General features: G+C 42.9%; 1 protein-coding gene across 1 annotated transcript in view; it reads left to right on the plus strand.

The window, feature by feature from the left end:
* LOC101877377 (complexin-1) overlaps positions 1-20595 on the plus strand; it is a 111963-nt gene that overhangs the window by 48421 nt on the left and 42947 nt on the right. The window contains exon 2 of the mRNA XM_005143447.1: positions 19700-19875. Coding sequence (XP_005143504.1) covers positions 19700-19875 — 176 coding nt within the window. The remainder of the gene's footprint in view (positions 1-19699; positions 19876-20595) is intronic.

Below are 20595 nucleotides of genomic sequence, written 5' to 3' on the forward strand. Positions count from 1 at the left end.
TGTAATAGCAGTTCTCCCTCTAGGGGTAAGGGCTTTATATGACATGCTAATTCTACATTCTACCATGGAAAGCAAGTAGTACAAGCCAGTTATTTTCTCTCTTTGGCAGGGAAAGATAACACTCCTAAAGTACAGTAAACTGGTTCTGTGTACTGATGACCATTTGTAGATAGCCACAGCTGTATTGAGATGCTGTTAGGAACTTTCATTCTCTCTCTTTAATGGTTTGGGTAGCCAGAGGATTCCCAACTGACTGAGAGCTGCGTGGATTCAGCACTGCTAACATCACTATGAGCTGGGAAGGAGTTTGGTGGAGGATCTCCCCCTGATACCTCCTAGCTATGTTTGTCCAGATGCACCAGCCACTATTATGAGCACACATCTAGGTGTGTACAGGATCTCTGCTGGCACCAAAAATACTGGCCCCAAAAATACTGGCCTGACATCTAACAACAGTATTCTTTCTTCCTAACTACTGCAAATACTTCAGTGCTCAGGTTCAAAGCAAAGAGAGGTCAGTGTAGCTAATGTGCTGTGTGGATTCTTCCTGAGTCTACATAAGAGGCAGGATCATCAGGGTCAAACTCAGAGATACAGAATAACCTATTCAAAGTCAGCTATTGCCAAAGTATCATGTTATCTTCCAATTGCTCCATTCTTTAGTCTGCATCACACTATTTCTGGTTCCATTTTGCAGTAATGACATATTGAGACATAATGCATTCAATGTAGTTCAGAAGGGATGTGCTGGGGGAAAAAAAAAGGAAAAAGAGAATTTACCAGTCATCTTTCCTCTATGTAAGAGATCTCATTGTGATGCTTCCATGATAGTATTAAGCTACATGACAAGACATTGAATATTGCACACTTCTAATGTGAAACAATCAGTCTGGTAATAGTTCAGTTGCAGATCTGTGAATACAAGGTTCCAAAAGACTGTGCCTGCATAAAAATCACAAGAAACAAATACAGGTTTTTAGCATGATGTTGGAATCTCAGATTATGAGGCAGTCATTTTATACACCAAATGAATATGGTGGTCCATTCATCACAGCTAAGAGGTATACCACCCTTCCCTACCTTAAAATGCTTCAGGAAGAGAAGGATGCTGTTGATTGTGCTGGATCTGCTGCTAGGATATGTAGCAGCAAATATGCTATAAGTGTATGCTATACTCCTTGCCCACCATAGTGTAGTAATCAAACTTTTGGGCATGGCTGTTCCCTCGGAACCCTTTCAAACCCTGACTTTTCTGTTGCTCAGATAAGGCAGCTGCTGTGGCTGTGGCTCTTAAAGGAAGACTTGCGGTTGAGGTGCTTAAGGGTACCTTCCTGCTATACCCTTCAATCTGCAGGACAGCAAGAGGAACAAAGCGCCTCTGGAGAATAGCCATAGTAGGCTTACAGCAATAGAGAGAAGTTACCAAAGAGAAAACTGTTTCCATGAAGTATAGTTGGTGTCTGAGCAATCCTGACCACTGTTTATAATATTTGCTCTGGAGTGCAAGAGAAGATAATATTCATGAAAGTAATGAATGCAGGGTGAATAGAGCAATGTAGATTAACAAGCTGTTCCCATGTAAACCCAAATTATTTCAAAGAGTAAGAGCAACAGCCTTACACGACTGTTTCCTTGTCTTTTTCACTAGAAAAGCATTTATAAGAGTATGTTTTGCTTTAGGATTACATTGTAGGCTCTTTCATTTATGTAATATTTCTGCAAGTTGAAGTTTATCAAGAGCTGTGAGCCATTAAAATCTCACTTTCTTCATCATTCATCCATAAATAAAGATGTGAAATCTCAAATCTGGCAATGTTTAAAAATCTTCTATAGAAATGTTTCCAAAAAATATTTTCTTCTGGTTCAAAAGTGTTTTGTATCTTTCAATTTTCTTTTGATTCTCCTGCAAGTGAAAAAAAAAGTCTAGAAATAACATAAATTATTTTTCTTGCCCAATTATCTTCTTATCCCTTGACCTTTTCTGAGTAATCCTATAGATGAAGGTAACTCAATGTCATGCTGAAAAATGCATGGATCAATAGGAGGCATGACCTATATATTAAGAAGAGTGAAAGAAATTAGTACTGATGGAAGACTGAAAATAGAACAAACACATTTTGGACAACCAATTGCAAGAGGCCTTTAGTTCCTTGGTGTTTAACAGCACCTAGGCCTTTTGCCTTCTGAAGTAAATAAATATAAAACTTTGCAAGAAATTTTGCCTTCCTTGTTTTAAGAACTTTTGTCCTGAGATCTGTATGTTCTAGAAGGGTTGTGAAGGTCTTACTATGATGAAGACTGAACAAGACACCAGGATGTGCAAGAGGTAGCAGGCTCACAGCTAAAGGTTGGGTGGAGAAGAGATTCAGAGCAGCCCTGAGGAGAAGGGCTTGAGGGTGTTGGTCAATGAGAAAATGAACATGAGCCAGCAGTGTGCACTCACAGCCCAGAAAGCCAACCATATCCTGGGCTGCATCAAAAGGAATGTGACCAGCAGGTCGAAGGAGGTGATCCTGCCCCTCTACTCTGCTCTCATGAGACCTCACTTGGAGTATTGTGTGCAGTTCTGGTGTCTTCAGCATCAAAAGGACATGGAATTGTTGGAACAAGTCCAGAGGAGGGCCACGAGGATGATCAGGGGACTGGAGCACCTCCCGTATGAAGACAGGCTGAGAAAGTTGGAGCTGTTCAGTCTGGAGAAGAGAAGGCTGCGTGAGACCTCAGAGCAGCCTTCCAATATCTGAAGGGGGACTACATGGATGCTGGGGAGGGACTCTAGTAACAGGACAAGGGGTAATGGGCTCAAACTTAAACAGAGGAAGTCTAGATTGGATATAAGGAAGAAATTCTTTACTGTCAGGGTGTTGAGGCACTGGAATGAGTTGGCCAGGGAAGTTGTGAATGCTCCATCCCTGGCAGTGTTCAAGGCCAGGTTGGACAGAGCCTTGGGTGGCATGGTTTAGTGTGAGGTGTCCTTGCCCATGGCAGGGGTGTTGGAACTAGATGATCTTAAGGTCCTTTCCAACCTTAACTGTTCTATGAATCTATTCTATTATTCTATATGAAAAAGGCACCCAGTACAAAACTCTGTGTGTGTGGGTTCTCTTCAGACTGATGCATCAAGAGTCAGGATTTTATATGGTTCAGGTTTATGCAGCCTGCTTATGTTATATGAGAGAGGTTTATGTAACCTGGTCCTGATAGAAGCCCACAGAAGTTAAAGGCAGGCTGGGCAGCCATTGTAGCCTCTCATCCTGATAGTCTTGCCTTGGGATAGTTCACTGAGTCCTTTGATGTTCTGTCTCACAGGAAGGAAATTCCTGTTCTTCCTTTCAGATGAGGTAAATATTTAGATTAATTTATAAATGGAAGTTCTTTTGAATATAGTAATAGTGCTACTGTGTTTCTCTTAATTTTTTCGTGCTGGTTGACAGGCAATTGCTGTCTTTGGTATTGGGTTAGTGTGTGGCCAAGGTTTGGATTGTGCTTCAGGTGTATGGTTCTTTCTCGCTTAAGCTACATTTGTAACTTTTGCTTTTAAAAATGAGAAGGCTTCTCTTGGCATCTGCAGAACAGCCTAGGATACAGACTTCAGTAGTGTCGGGTAGCTAGGCTGTCTTACATTTGTCAGAAAATGATAAAACCTGCCTTAGGAACTATCTCATGAATTGATTTCTGTCAATATAAAAAGAAGCAGCAGACTTTTATTTGAGGGTTACCCACTGAGGTCTGCAGGACCCAGAATAACAAATGTTGGGAGAAAGAGAACACCTACCTCCAGGGTAAGAACATGTGCAACAGAAATGCTACCTTCATTGGTTTGGGGGTAGAAGATATTTTCTCTTCTTCCAGATATTTGAAGGAAATAGATTTACCTTGGGATGTTCTTAGTCCTGAGAGATGGTGTTCTGGATGTCAGAATAGATTTACTGCTCACAGTCTATTAGGAAAAAAATGCAAAGTTTTTTGTTTGTTTTTTTTTTTTTGAGAAGTTCAAATTTCTGAGTCACAGACTGTGTGTGATGGGATTATTGAAAAACAGACAGTGACCAAAGGGTAAGTCACCTTGGTAGAAAGGAAGCTAGTGGAAGGATAGAGTTGTGTTAATCAAGATTAAAGGCTAAACCAGAGTGTGGTGCATTTGACAAGAGACAATAGCCAGGCCAAATACAAGAGCTGCATTTACTGAATGAGGAGTCATAGGAGTCCAGATTCTGTCACTCTCCAGCTACGTGCTTGTGAAGACAACTTCTTCAGGTCCCCCTCCTATGGATACAGACTTCGAAGGACTTGCACATCAAACATTTCTTACTGAGTCTACTTGCCAGATTTTAATGTTTCTAGGTGAGATACAATCACTACAGAATAACCCAACAATGACAGTACTGAAAATAACCTCACACATCTTACCCAGTTATCAGACTTCAAGCATGAACAACAGCTCAGAGAACTTCTGTTCAAGTCAGACATTAAGACAATTATTTATCTTAGTTTATTTTTTTATTCTCTAGTTTCTGCAAATGTATTTTCAGCCTTCCATTTGCACTTAAAGACTGCTAGAATATGAACCAATGCAATATGTTAACAACTGCCATACCACTGTGATTTTTTTTATTACTCTTCTATGAATAAAGCCATATGTCTCAGGATAATAAAACTTCAGTCTTTGTTTCCTATGACAAAATTTTGGCTTCTCAGATCTCTTGTAATCTTTGAACTCAGCAGGGTCCGACTGCTCCAGTATTGCTTCCTCTCCACTTTTTGGGGATCTTTTTGGTTTTGCAGCTTTCTGAAAATAGTCCATTTTGTGACCTGCGTGGAATCCTTGAAAAAGCCAGGAAACCTTCTTGCTAGGTTCCATAGTAGCAACAAGACCACAGCCACTGGACAGGCAACAGTACTTAAAAAACACTGGGGAGAATGTGCTAGTTCTTTCATGACCTGGTTTATCCATTTCACATCTGTTTCAGCAGATTGGAATATTCTGTGATGCATTCTGTGTTCTAGGCCAGGTTGGATGGGGCTTGAAGCAACCTGGTTTAGTGGAAGCTGTCCCTGCCTGTGGCAGGGGAGTTGCAATTGGGTAATCTTAAGGTCCTTTCCAACCCAAATCATTCTATGATTCCAAGCTTGCCTACAGGTAGCAGCACATTGTCAACTCTCTCCAGAAAATAATTGCCCTAAAGTTTCACTCTTCCTCCAGTGGAAAGGTTGCAAGTTGAGTGTATGGTGGTAGAGATTGAGACCATTCACGCTGTGTAACTTCTGTGTGAATCAGAGACAGTGGAAAGCAGAAGCTGAAAATGGGCTGGAAGCATCTGCAGGGCTTCTTTGCCAGGAAAGACATAGACCTTTTGGAGAGGGTCCAGAGGATGGCCACGAAAACAGTCACAGAGACGGAGCACCTCTGCTATGAGGAAAGGCTGAGAAGGTTGTTCAGCCTGGAGAAGACTCCGGGTAGACCTTCCTGTGACCTTTCAATTCTTACAAGGGGTCTGTAAGTGTCATGGGTTCAGCAGTGGCAGTCAGTTTTTCTCCTTCTTGGTAGCTGGTGCAGTGCTGTGTTTTAACTTTTGGGCTGGGAGCAGTTGCTGGTGGCGTGTATGTTTTGAGTTACTGCTTAAATGTTTGGTTTTGTCCAAGGCCTTTTCTAAGCTCGTGCTCTGCCAGGGAGGATGGGAGGCCGGGAGAAGGGAGAGATAGGGCGCCTGGCCTAGCCAAAGAGGTATTCCATACCACAGCACATCATTCTCAGGGAGGTAACTGAAAGTTGGCTGGAAGCGGGGGGGTTAGCTCTCTTCCGGGTTGGGCTCGTTTCGGCGGGTGGTATTGTATTCCCTCTCCTTGTTTATTTCCTCTAACATTGATTTATTAGTGGTAGCAGTAGTGATTTTTATTATACCTTAATTGCTGGATTGGTTTTCTCTCAATCCGTGGGAGTTATATTCCTCTGGTTCTCCTCCCCATCCCTCCGGGAGTGGGGAGGTGGGGGTTGAAAAGGGGTGTGTGGTACTGTGGGAGACTGAGGTGAGGTTTTAAACCACAACAGTAAGATAGCAGGGCCTGTTGTGACAGGATGAGGGGTGAAGGTTTTAAACTAAAAGAGTGAGATTCAGGGTCAATGTGAGGAAGTAAGTTTTACAATGAAGGTAGTAAAATACTGGAACAGGTTGCCCAGAGAGATGATGGATACACCATCCCTTGAGACATTCAAGGCCAGGCTGGAGGGGGTTATGGGCAACCCAACAAATCTGTGATTCTGTGATCCTGTGATTCTGTGAACCCGACCTAGCTGAAGATGTCTCTGCTTGTTAGAGGAGTGCTGGATTACATAAGCTCTAAGGTCCTTTCCAACTCAAGCTATTCTGATTCTATTACTAGCTCAATGATAGCATGGAGGTAGCTCCCTCAAGCCATGGTGATAGGAAAGCTCAGGAATGAATGACAGGGAGAAGTCAGACCAGGCGTGACTACTGGAGGGATGCAGGCAAGTGACCCCAGAGGATGGGATGGCTGAAGTCTCTGTAGCAGCTAACACAGAGATTTCTTGCTGAGAAAGTCAATTAGGGCAGGGCTTTGAAGCACGTCTCATGTGAAGTCAAAAACACACTTACAGAAGCACAGAATTAGAGAATCACAGAATGTTTTCGGTTGGAAAGCACCTTAAGATCACCTAGTTCCGACCCCCTTGCACTGGCAGGGATGCCTCACACTAGAGCATATTGCTCAAGGCTTTGACCAACCTGGCCTTGAACACTGCCAGGGATGGGGCTTTTACCACTTTTTTGGGCAACCTGTGCCAGTGCCTCACCACCCTGACAGTAAAGAACTTTTTCCTTATATCTAACCTGAACTCCCCTTGTATAAGTTTAAACTCATCTGCCTTCGTGTTACCAAGGAAGCCCTGGAGCCTGAAACTCCTCATTCACATCTCCATGCAAAAGGAATTGCAAATTATACTGTTCCTGTGCTGCAGAGAGATGTGTGTAGACCATTGGCTGACTCTGAACCAGTTTTGGCAGAGCTGTGCAAGGGATTATGAAACATACCATACAACTCCTTTTGTCAAAGAAACTTTTCAGGCATTGACAAAGAATTCAATCACCTCAAATGTTGTTAATAAGGCTGCTGGGGTTACGACATGGATGATTTCAGAAGTCATATTTGTGAAGTAGTTTTTTATTTTTTTAATTGAGGGAAGTTTCTGATATCTTCTGTTCTGAAACTCCTGGAGGCATAGTTTGCCTTTTACTATCTGAATTTAATTTTCCAGATAGATTTTTCTATCTGGGGTTTTATTTATGTTCTATCAGTGTCCCATCCTAGATTAAACTCTCACAAAGGACTCAAATAGCTCAAGTTACAGAGAGGAGAGAAATCTAGTCTGACCAACATATACAATATTTGTGTGTGTGTAAGTTTATATATTGTGTTTCTGTCTGTGCCTGTATGAAGAAACTGCTGGGAGCAACACAGACTTAAAGAGTTTATTTCTGGGCATGGTGTGTCTGCAATCACTGTTATTTCTTGACTATGGAAGCTCCACAGCTTCTCATGAAAATTCATCTCTTCAAATGCTCAGCCTGCCAACTGACCCCCAGGCTTGAGAAAACATGACAAACCACTGGGAGAAAATACATTTCAAATCAAGCAGAACTTGATTGTATGCAATAAGATGAAGTTTACAAGCACCTTATTTGAGTAACAGCCCATTCCAAATAAAATTTTTCTCTGTTCGCTAAGTAACACCCAAGTGATACCACCATAGCTACCAAGAAGCATCACAGCACCAGTGTATTGCTATGCTGCTGTTAGCAAGCATCCACATTTCTTGATATATACTAAGAAAATAAGTGAAGTTGTATTAGTTATGTCTGAGGAGTTCCTACCTTTTCTGATAAGTCAGTGATTTCACCAGGTAGAATATATTACAGCTGCTACACCCCTTGCTGCTATGTAGAGGCTCACGATGATATTTTGTCACAATAACTCAACTGCATAGGAAAGGCTTGTAATGACTGTTGATTTGACTGCAGTCTGTTTAGAACTTTGGTGTGGGAGGATGTTGTGTTTCAGTGATGGTTTAGCTCATGGCCAGTCCCAGTGCCCTCATGCAGCAATATGTCTTCCTGCCATTAGGCAGGACACAAGGGTGTCAATTAGGTTGGAAAAGACCTTTAAGATCATGAAGTCCAACCATTCCCCAAGCACATTCTGGCTTTTATCAGAAATAATGTGGCTTTTGTGAGGAGCATGTGAGGGAATTGGGGGTGTTTAGTCTGGAGAAGAGAAGGCTCAGTGGGCTCTCTATATAGCTCTCTACAACTGCCTGAAAGGAGGATGAAACCAGGAGATGGCTGGTCTCTTCTCTCAAGGAGCAAGTGATACGATGAGAGGAAATGGCCTTAATCTGCACTACGGGAGGTTTAGACTGGATATTAGGGACAATTTCTTCCTTGAAAGTGTGGTCAGGCATTGGAACAGGCTGCCCAGGGCAGTGGTGGGATCACTGTTCCTGGAAGTGTTCACAAACCATAGGACTTGGCAGTGCTGACAGAAGATCACTGCCCTGGCCCTGCGGGCCACACTATTTCTGATACAGGCCAGGATGCTGTTGGCCTTTCTGGCTGTCTGGGCTTACTCCTGGCTCATGTTCAGCTATTGTCAAACAGCAGCAGGTCCTTTTCCTCTGGGCAGCTTTCCAGCCACTTGTCCCTAAGCTGGTAGCATTGCATGGGGTTGGTATGACCAAACTGCAGGACCCAGCACTGAGCCTTGTTGTCTGTTATTGGTTTTGTTTCATATTTTTCAATTGCCAAACACGATTTCCATTTTGTGACAAACTAGAAACAACTACTTGGCCAACAGGTATCTGTCATTCAGAATGACCTGATAGAACTTTCCCAGGCTGAAGCAGGTCCTGCATTTCAAGACTAATTTGTGAAAGAACAAATTCTGGTTTTGGCCTGACAGTGGTATGTAATTTGTATGCATGAGAGCTGGTGTTATTCTTACTTCTTATTGTGCTGCGCACTTTTGATTTAATATACTTAAAATCTCTGTGCAGTGAAATATTCACTCCAGGTGATTCATGAGCTTCCAAACATCCTCTGTTGTAAAAAATAAGCATACTTCCTAGTTGAAATAGATGGAATTTCATTCATTCCCTTTCTGCTCTGTGACTTCTCATTAAGCCTACAAGGCAGCACAAACAATTATTTTCTGATACATTAAGTGTATTGTATACCAAACAGCCAAGATACAGAGGATGACACCATTTCATGTCAGGAACCACAAGATGGTGGTACATGGTGAGATGATTGAGACAAATGTACAACACAAATGTGGGAAGACAGAAGCTGCAGGAGGGTTATCATCTACCTCTGACCTGGGGGAAAGTTTTGCAGCAGAAAAAACCTGTGGCCAGTACAGCTGTCTTTTCACAGTGTGCTGCAGTTTGGTTTTGAAAGGTTAAAAATGTGTCAGTTCCACACACACACACATCTCACATTCTGCAGGAGATTGGTTTACTTTTCATCTGAGTGCATCATTGTACGTCACAAACCATGCTGAAGCACTTCTACCATTGCCTTTTTAGACACACAAGACCCTTAGGAAAGGCTCATTATTACTTCAGTCACTGGTAAAAGTACTACTCCTGTTTGCAAACAGGCTGTCTGGAAAAGACATGAGCTCACCTAAGCAGGTCCCATTGAAGATAAGACCATAAAAACAGCTCAAAGAATTATGTTTTTCTGCAGTACTTCAAAGATAATCTGTATTTCAGGCTTTACTTCAGTGTGTGTATGTGTTTAAGTAGCACACCTGCAATTCCAGCCTTGTCATGAGAGAGAATATCTGATGGTGTACAAGCAAAGCTCAGGATAAGCAGGGCCAGTGGGCCAGCCTCTCTGAGTAAGATATCTTGGCCTGGGGACACACTGACCCCAACAAACCCAGTTCATGACCTCACTGGCCCAGACACCTCCAAAGGTAAAAGATAGGCTTTCACTCCAACAGACATTCCCAAAAGAAACATCCAAATACATTGAATACATTGCAAATAAAGACAGACTAGGGACAACGTGGCCCCCCCGCCAGAAGCTATCAGGAGAACTGGCTACCCTGCATTTGGGGAAGGCTGAGGTTCTGAATGACTTCTTTGCCTCTGTCTTCACTGGCAAATGCTCTGAGCACACCACCCAAGTCTTGGAAGGCAAATGCAGGGACTGTGAGAATGAAGAACTTGGGCCCACTGTAGGTGAGGATCTTGTTCGAGACCATCTTAAAAACCTGAATGTACACAAGTCCATGGGACCTGATGAAATCCATCTGCGGGTCCTGAAGGAGCTGGCGAATGAAGTTGCAAAGCCACTGGCCATCATATTTGAAAAATCATGGCAGTCAGGTGAAGTTCATGATGACTGGAAAAAGGGAAATATAACCCCCATTTTCAAGAAGGGGAAAATGCATGACCTGGGGAATTACAGACCAGTCAGTCTCACCTCTGTGCCTGGCAAAACCTTGGAGCAGATTTTCTTGAAAAGCATGCTAAGGCACATGAAAAACAACAAGGTGCTTGGTGACAGCCAGCATGGCTTGTTCACTAAGGGGAACCCTGCCTGAGCAATTTGGTGGCCTTCTATGATGGGGCTACAGAACTGATGGGCAGGGGTGGAGCAGTTGATGTCATCTACCTGGATTGTGCAAAGCATTTGGCACTGTTCCACATGACATCCTTGTCTCTAAATTGGAGAGACATCAATTTGATAGGTGGACCACTCGGTGGATAAAGAACTGGCTGGATGATCACATGCAAAGAGTTGTGGTCAATGGCTCAACGTCCAACTGAAGATCCATAACAAGTGGTGTCCCTCAGGGACTGGTGTTGGGACCAGTCTTGTTTAATATCTTTGTCAGTGACATGGACAGTGGGATTGAGTGCACCCTCAGCAAGTTTGCCAATGACACCAAGCTGTGTGGTTTGGTTGATACGCTGGAGGGAAGGAATGCCATCCAGAGGGACCTTGACATGCTTGTGAGGTGGGCTGATGTCAACCTTATGAAGTTTAAACATGCCAAGTGCAAGGTCCTACACCTGGGTCAGAGCAATCCCAGGCACAGCTACAGGTTGGGCAGAGAAGAGATTCAGAGCAGCCCTGCAGAGAAGGACTTTGGGATGTTATTCAATGAGAAAATGAACATGAGCCAGCTTCAGTGTGCACTCGCAGCCCAGAAAGCCAACCGTATCCTGGGCTACATCAAAAGGAGCGTGACCAGCAGGTCGAAGGAGGTGATCCTGCCCCTCTACTCTGCTCTCGTGAGACCTCACTTGGAGTATTGTGTTCAGTTCTGGTGTCCTCAACATGAAAAGGATGTGGAACTGTTGGAACAAGTCCAGAGAAGGGCGACAAAGATGATCAGGGGACTGGAGCACCTCCCGTATGAAGACAGGCTGAGAGGTTGGAGCTGTTCAGTCTGGAGAAGAGAAGGCTGCGTGGAGACCTCATAGCAGCCTTCCAGCCTATAAGGCTGCTGGGGAACGACTCTTCATTAGGGACTGTAGTGATAGGACAAGGGGTAATGGGTTCAAACTTACACAGCAGAGGTTTAGCTTGGATACAAGGAAGAAATTCTTTACTGTTAGGGTGTTGAGGCAGTGGAATGGGTTGCCCAGGGAGGTTGTGAATGCTCCATCCCTGGTGGTGTTCAAGGCCAGGTTGGATGGAGTCTTCAGTAACATGGTTGAGTGTGAGGTGTCCCTGCCCATGGCAGGGGTATTGGAACTAGATGATCTTAAGGTCCTTTCCAACCCTAGCTATTCTATAATTCTGATTCTCCTTTCCCCATCCCACATTTTGTCTCTGTCCACTGCCAAAGAGCACCAGAGCAGGAGCCTTCAATGTCCTGTAGCTGCAGAAGAAAGGTATCTTTTTTTCCCAGAACTAAAACCGCACACAGCAGGCAGGTTCCTCAGCCTCCTTTTACCTAATGTCTGCCAGCTAGATCCTGCTAGAAGGAAGCAAGAGGAAAAAGGAAAAACCTGGAAACAAAACCAGTTATCAGACTTCAGCGCCCAGTACTAAGAGGATATTCAACCAATGTGCCCTGGATGGATGAAGAGTGCAAACCTGATTTAGCTTCTGGAGAGACTTCATTACTCAATGATACCTGGAAGGCCACAGAATTTGCGGTAAAAGTCTGTGGCTGCTTGGTGGAAAAGGACCTGGGGGTGCTGATTGATGGAGCTGAACATCAGCCAGATTGTGCCCAGGCAAACATGAAGGCTAACAGCATCTTGGGTTGTATCAGCAGTAGTGTGGCCAGCAGGGCCAGAACAGTGACCATCCCCTGTACTGGGCACTGGTGAGGCTGCACCTTGAATCCTGTTCAGTTCTGGGCCTCTCACTACAAGAGAGACATGGAGGTGCTGGAGTGGGTCCAGAGAAGGGCAATGGAGCTGCTGAAGAGCCTGGAGCACAAGTGTGATGGAGAACAGGTGAGGGACTTGGGGTGCTTATTCTGGAGGCTCAGGTGGGACCTTATCGCTGCCTGAAAGGAGGATGGAGCCAGGAGATGGCTGATCTCTTCTCCCAAGGAACAAGTGACAGAACAAGAGGAAACAGCTCCAAACTGTGTCACAGAAGGTATTTAAAAGATGTGTAGATAAGGCCCTTTGTGACATGGTTTAGTGACAGCCTTGGCAGTCCTGGGGTAGAGGGTGGACTTGATGATCTGACAGGTCTCTTCCAACCTAAAAAATTCTTTGATTCCATGAAAAATAAGAGAAAGCTCATATGTCCAGGCTAGTGTTACTGCGGGTCTCAGATCGGGTACGAAGAATGTCACCTGATTTCTCTACATACATGGCATAGGCAACATCACTGTTCTAGGTAAAGCAGAATAGAAAGGACCAGTGCAGAGGAATAAATCATGTACTAGCTAGAGAATTCACTTAAATACTTGAACTGGTAAATATCAACTAGAAAGAGAAAACAGAAGAGAGACTTATCTATTGCACAAACTCATGAGTGCCTTTGAGATTAGATGCTGGGTTTTGTGCGAGTACTGTACTGCTCATCACAGTTGGAGAGAAATTGCCCCTGTGCAAGGATGGGACTTTGCAGAGGAAAAAGCAGAGACAAATGTTTTAGTTTAGAAATTATGCTGATGGGGCTGGCAGAGTCTTGCTCTAAAAAAGAATACTTTCTCTCATCTGCCAAAGAAAACTCCCCAATAGCTTGTGAAATAGGAAAATCATTCTATTCTGTTAACATGGCTATCTACTTCATTCAGTTTTAGGCTTCAGTACTTACCTGCAGAGTGAAACATTGCTCTTGCACATGTTAGAACCTATTGCTACCTCAGAAAAAAATCATTCCTAGAAAGCTCTATTTGATTCCACTTGGGTTTATACCAAGTTTAAAAAGGCTCTTCAACATTAGCCTTCAAAGGCTGCATAGGGATGTGTAAAGGAAATAAAACACTACTGTAGTGGTGAGAAGAGGCATTTGTCTCCAAAAAGCTGGAGTTCCAAATACCTCCAAATAGCCTTAAATATTTCAAGTACCTTTACTCAGAGTCTGCTCAACTTACCAGTTTGTTTCCCAACAAGAATACCTCTGAAAATGCAGTTTGTCTGACTGGTTTCAGAAGGAGAGAGACCGAAGTAAAATACCAGAGACAGATAAACCTGAGCCTGGGGAGGGGGGATGGCTGAAGCAAAGGACCCCAGGGATAGTAAAAGAAAGGATTATCTGTTTAACTATGGACAGTGAAGCAAATGGTTGTTGTTCAGAACACTTTTCTGAAGAAAAAAGGGAATGACAAGGCCTGAGAGTTTTTTCACGTTGTACCATGAACACAGACCAAGGTGTTGTAGATAATTCCAGGATGTGAAATAAGGAAAGCTGAGCAACAGTTACCATTCTGATCACCCTCATGTCTTGATCACTGAAATAATCATCTTGTGTCTTGCCACATTTCTTATTCTGTGAATAACTTCTCACTATTACCTCTGTATGTTTGTTTTAGTGCCATGTTTGTTACATGGGACAAGTCTCAGTGAAGCCATTGTTCTAGGTGCTGGGTATCCTCAGACCTTTGTCTTTCCTGCTGGGAACATTTTAAATCTCAGCATGAGCACTCACTGAACAGAAAGGACCAATTCAGTGAATTCCAGTAGGTTGAGGAATACTGATGCTGAGAAAATAGTAAGCTGACCAACAACCTGAAAAATGGATGAAAAGACCAAAAGCAGACCAAGTCTGTATTGCAGTGTAATGAGCACTACAGTGGCCAGCTAGCTGTTGATCACAGCCTTATTTACTGTTTTGCCTTCAACTCTGCAATACTTTGACAGAAGATGAGACCAAGGGCTGGCAGGAACAGCATAAAGTTTATCGTTGGAGCAAGGGGTAGATCAGACTAGTCTTGCACTCTCATTTATTTGGAAGATAATCTAACCAATTTGTGTGAGGAAAGCCAACATCATAAAAAAATCCATACCTCCCTGTGCAGCTTTTTTCAATATCTTTAATTTATAAACAGTGTAAACTGAGGCTTTGAGTGCTCCTTTTCTGCTCTTTCCTCATGCCCATTTGTGTTCTGCAACTACATAATTTGTGCAATCCCCATGATTCAAGGCTCACCACTTGATGTGTTCAGGTGGACTTCACTGGGATCCTTCAAATAACATTTTTCTGATGTATCAGAAAACTTAATGCTGAAATAGATAGGCATCTCACTGACTTGGAAATAATCCTAAAACTGTAGTTTGGTCCAGGGAGCAGAAATGCATATAAACACTCCCCTTCTCCACTGTGTAAGACACTTGTGTTGAGTGGATCTGAAAAAGTAAATGGCAGTAGAGTTCCATTAAGTTCTTTGAGCTTTGAATTTCATTAAGAATTTCTTCATTTAATACAATGTTAATGATCCTTATCAGAGATCCCACTGTACCAAAAAGACCAGAGAAACAGCATTTCAAAGATATGATCTCTCAAGTGAGCTCCTGAAGTGAACTTGGCATCAGCTGTTTGTTTATGAAAGTTGAATCACTAATGCATTTCAGTAGGTGTATTAGTTATAGTTAATTAATAAATTGTTATGATTCCTTTGGAGCTGTTCAGTACTAATGTATGAACACTGTATTTTGTTCATGCAAATATCACTTTGGATTATCACACATAGCCTCCTGAAGGGCTGTCACATTTTTAGTAAATGTTTAAAACCTTAACAGAAGGAAGTCGGGAGTCTTTTTTCAGCTGCAATAAATGGTGTGGCTTTTGCTATTTTTATGAAAAATAGTAATCTGTTTGCTAATAAAACTGCAGAAGGAAAAGGCCCTGCATTTTTTTTTTCCTTTTTGAAGGAGTAGGAGGCAGATAGCAGAGGCAACTTCATTCTTATAGCTGAAGAAATGTGCAAATATTTGCTGTAAAATTGCTTTCTATAGCAAGCATGGAGCTGTACTCTTTGGTTTCCAAAATATTCCTAAAAGCATTGTTTGTTCCAGTTGAAAATGCATGAAAAATAGACGTAGGGCTACATTTTCTACTCACAACGAGCATCAGGTTCATGTGCACACAGACAACAAAATCTTCCTAGAGTATTGACTTATTGTATTGAATTGAGGAAGATTTTTGTTCCAAAACACGATGGCCTGGTGCCCTATGGCCAGGTCCCTCTCTGTCTTCCCCTTTTTGTCAATGGAACAGAAAGACCAGGCTGCCCAAGTGGTATGGAATACTCAAAGGCTTTATTCTGATCAGTTGAGAGTATGTACTGGTTCTTTGTGGATAGGTTGTTTTGGTCTCATCCTTGACTAGAAAAAAATTTTGTCCATGCAATTTAGGATTCTTGAACTAGCCCTAGTCTGAATAGAGGTATTTTGGATCACGTTTTTTTGTAACATAGAATCATTGAATAGTTAGGGTTGGAAAGGACCCTAAGATCATCTAGTTCCAACCCCCTTGCCATGGGCATCTTTTGCTCTTGTCAACTCTGATAACTTTCCATTGGATTCTGCCAAACTCTGCATTGAGACAAGCATTGTCTGGTGGAAGCTGACTCAAAAAAAGTAAGAAATCAAAACTGCCTTAGATTATGCACCTCTGAAGAACAAACAGTCTTCAAGAGAGACTGGCATCTAGATTTAGGGCTGCTTTACAGATGGAAAGACTGAAGAAAGGAGATGTTTGAAAAGCTCACAATATACGTAAATCCCCCTAAGGAACATTCAAAGGTCATCTAGTTCAACCCCCCTGCAATTAGCAGAGACATCTTCAAGCACAACCAGCCTGGCCTTGAATGTCTCCAGGGATGGTGCATCCACCATCTCTCTGGGCAACCCATGCCAGTGTTTTACCACCCTCATTGTAAAGAAATTTTTCCTCACATCCAGCCTGAATCTCTCTCTTTTAGTTTAAAACCTTCACCCCTCATTCTAAAGCAACAGGCCCTGCTAAAAAGTCTTTCCCCCCTTTTCTTACAGACCCCTTTTAACAACTGAGGCCACAAGAAGGTCTACCTGGAGTCTTCTCCAGCCCGAACAATCCTCTCAGCCTTTCCTCATAGCAGAGGTGCTCCATCTTTCTGATCATTTTTGTGTCTCTTCTCTGGACCCTCTTCAACAGGTCCATGTCTTTTCTGTACTGAAGACTCCAGAGCTGGATGCAGTAATCTTGGGAAGGGTCTCAGATCATTCTGGAGTCTTGTATGGGAGATTCTTTATTCCTCTTGTTATCCTTATGGCTGTATGAACTATCAGGATTAAGTTTGGGGCTGTTTCATTTTGGAGAGTCAGAAAAACTCATGGATGAATCAGTTGATTTTGCAGGACATTGTGGAATGGAAGTGTGTTGCATTAATACTGTAAAAAAATCCGAACAACTTCTAGATATCAATAGGTTAGGTCTAGCTTTAGGATACATTCTCCTTACTTTCCATGTTATTTTAGACTGAACTAGCTTCTTCATGAAATGCTGTTTAGTGATCATTTATCACCTCGTCTTATCTGCAGGGGAGGTTACTGATACGCTGGAAACACTTCTTTCTTGTATAAGGGTGAAGGAAGCACATCAAAACAGGATTGCTGTCCAAACAAAACAAGTCTGGGAGCCTGATATTTCTTGTCTATATTTAGTGCCTGGGAGAAGCTACAGTCACACTGCTTGTGTCATCCCTGTTGGGAACAAATTTCATCCTTGTGGTGAAAACTGCTTTCTCAGTCAGCATAGTTCATTCAGGTTTAATCAGCAGATGTACTGACTACTGAAGGAAGATTGGAAATAAAGTGCAATGTTTTAAGAGCAGACAAACAGAGGTTCAGTTTGCATTTTGTTTAAAAGAATCTCACCTACTTGTGTCAATTTTGGTTGTGATGATGACAAATTTTATGTCATAGCAGCCAGGCGGAACAGTTTGGAAGCATCTCCATAACACAAAAGGGATTTGGCCCAAAATGGTTGGACAAGATCTGATTCATAGAATCATAGAATGCTTTGGGTTGGAAGGGTGACAGTGGGTATGGACCATGAATATTCCAGTTGGAGATCATTTGCGGTCTGTGGGTGTCTCCATCTATTTATCCAGTATTCCTAATAGAATGGAAGTGTCAAAATGTTTGTGGTTAGCTATCTGAATGAAGATGGTCATCTTTATTGTTATTATTTACCACCTGGGAAAAAAACAAACAACTCTATACAACCAGATCTTGTTACATCTAAAATGACCGGTTTCTCCATGTTTCTGTATGGGAGACATAAAGGGGCCATTTCTGTCACTTTTTTGGGGTTTGTAGGGTTGCTTTTGGTTCAGGGCTGCTTTCAATTTAGGGGTGTGGAAAAGGAAGGAACCTTAAAGCTCATCCAGTTCCAGCCCCCTGCAGCGGGCAAGGATATCTTCCACTGTATCAGATTGCTCCAAGCCCTGTCCAACCTGGCCTTGAGCACTGCCTGGGATGGGGCAACCACAGGTTCTCAGGGCAACCTCTTCCTGTCTCACCCCATATGATGTGGAAAAGAAATGTGGAGGGGTAAAGTCATAGTATCTGCTCACCTCCCAAGGAATTCCCTGATGGTTTTTAGAGTCAGTATTTAACTTGGTAACTGACATCTCTGGAGTAATTCAGGAGGATCATCATCTTGTAGATGTTTTTCCCAAGAACTGATGTAGAATGCACGAGCAAGAGCAGTCCTCTGGCACTGTTGGAATGATGAAAAAGTAATTTATAAGGGAGGGATAAGGGGCTGTGAGAACCTCTTAATTTTATTTAACCTCCAGTGGTGTCAACTAGCAATGGTTTAAAAGGACTTTGGCAGTATCTCCTTCCAGGCTAAGCCTTTGAAAAGGCCCAATAACTGCCTTATGCAAGGTAAGAGATGTTAAATATAGAATCAGCCACCTACAGTGTTCTTTTAGGGTAAAGGCACCTGTTTTAGTAAATGATGCAGGGTGTGTACCTGCTCCAGAGAAAGTCGAACATGACTGCCAAAGGATATGTGTCTTCATCCTGTAACCAAGTCTGGTCCTGCTGCAGCCTTCTGGTGCCCTGATGGTGAAGTATGACGGTAAATGTCCTCCCCTTTTCCCCAGCACCATCTTTTCTCCCCAGCTGGACTTCTGCCAGTCATTTGCCAACAAAAAAAATCCTGAAATACAGGTTAGCTGGATTTATGCAGCCATCTGGGGACAGGTGCATCAGGAGGCACCTCCATCTGCATGGATGTACAAGGGCTTTGCACAATAACAAAGAGCTGGCTCAGAAGCACACTGGGACTGAAAATTTGAGACCAATGCGTATGCAGGGGTAGAAAGAGCACAAGGCAGAGCCAGGATTTTACCTGCGCACTAAGCATTAAAGGCAGTGGTGTCCAAGTGTAAATAAAAGACATGCAGAGATGCTGTTTCCTTCTGGTCTGTTACAGGAGCCTTGAAATCATCAGCAGCTCTGAATGTCTGCTAATACTGTGTGCTCTTACCTGTCATGGGATGTGTAATTTCTGACAGCAATTAAGACTGTGATTACTCATCCCTGCAACTGAGATTTCAAATTCCTTTCCTAACAATGGTGTTACTCCTTTCTGGATGTGTCAGTTGTCTGTTGCATTAAAGATCCTCCAAAATCCATCCTCAGCCACTTAACTTCAGGTTAGACAAAAAGAAGAAGTTCTTTACTGTGAGGGTGGTGAGGCACCCTTGCAGGTTGTGCAAAAAAGTGGTAAATGTTCTATCTCTGGCAGTGTTCAAGGCCAGGCTGGATGGAGCCTTGTGCCTTATGTTTTAGTGTAAGTTGTCCCTGCCCATGGCAGAGGGGTTGTAACTAGATGATCTTAAGGTCCTTTCCATCCCTAACCATTCTAAGATTCTATGGCTGAGCTGATGGAGTGAAAACATCATGTGGATGGCAGCTTACCCATTTCTGGACTGCAAACTGATTATGTTGCTTTCATGCAAGTCTACAGATGCAGTGTCTTTCTCTTGCAGCCCTGCTTCTCACACCAGTGCCAGGTAACCCACCTGGTCAGACTGGGTGCACTAGCTATCCCCTGCTTCCATGTGGAGTGTGCCTCCCCCACAGTGGAAGGAGAAACATTTCCAGCAGAAGGAGGTCCTGGCTGTGGGGAAGGAAAGAGCTGGAATCATTGTGGTTTTCCCACATGCTTACAGGGCTGACTTTTTCTTGTGCTTTCTCTAGGGGCTACCAAAGACATGGGGAAGATGCTAGGTGGGGATGAGGAGAAAGACCCAGATGCTGCCAAGAAAGAAGAGGAACGACAGGAAGCTCTCAGGCAACAAGAGGAAGAGAGAAAAGCCAAATATGCCAAGATGGAGGCTGAAAGAGAAGTTATGAGACAAGGGATTCGAGACAAGGTAAGGGATCTGGCTTTCAGCACACACTGGGCATCTCATAATGCTCAGTGGAGAACTACAGGTTTCAGCTTTACAGCTGATTTGAGACCAGTTCCCTGAGTACCTCCATAGAACCAGGTAATTTCTTTGCCATACTGAACTTTCTAATCTTGTGCACCATCCCTTGAACTCTGTCCTTTCTGTATTGGAGGTTTAAACACACCTCCCATACAGAAAAACCCTGTAAAGCTGAAATAGTTGAAGATGAGAGGAGAAAAATTGTTATTTTTTTTCATATTCTATTAAATGATCACATTATTTTAAATGTTAGAAGCTTCTCTGTCCTTTTGAGATGCTTTCCAAGCTTACATTTCTGGTGTATAAGAAGGGTCATAATTCAGTGTGTTTCTGAGAGATACAGTCCAAATATCTTTTGTATTGCTTCCAAGGCTTTCTTTGTGTTGACAGGTGACAAATCTGCTCTAGTTTTCATATCCAGGCTTCCACTACTCACAGGGAATTGATTAATCTGAAAGAAAGTTTTGCTCATCTGAGGGACTTAACCATTGGCAAGCACTTTCTTCCGCTTGAGTTGATGATGTTCTTGTAATGACACAATTTGGTGTGAGAAGGAAATGAAAAAATGTGAGGACTGAGAAAGAGATTGAAATGTAGGAAACAAACCTTTACTAGAGAAATCAGCTAGATTTAAAATGGCTGAACCCATTGTTACCATACATT

The sequence above is a fragment of the Melopsittacus undulatus genome, chromosome Z (assembly GCF_012275295.1).
Source record: "Melopsittacus undulatus isolate bMelUnd1 chromosome Z, bMelUnd1.mat.Z, whole genome shotgun sequence".
Taxonomy (NCBI): domain Eukaryota; kingdom Metazoa; phylum Chordata; class Aves; order Psittaciformes; family Psittaculidae; genus Melopsittacus; species Melopsittacus undulatus.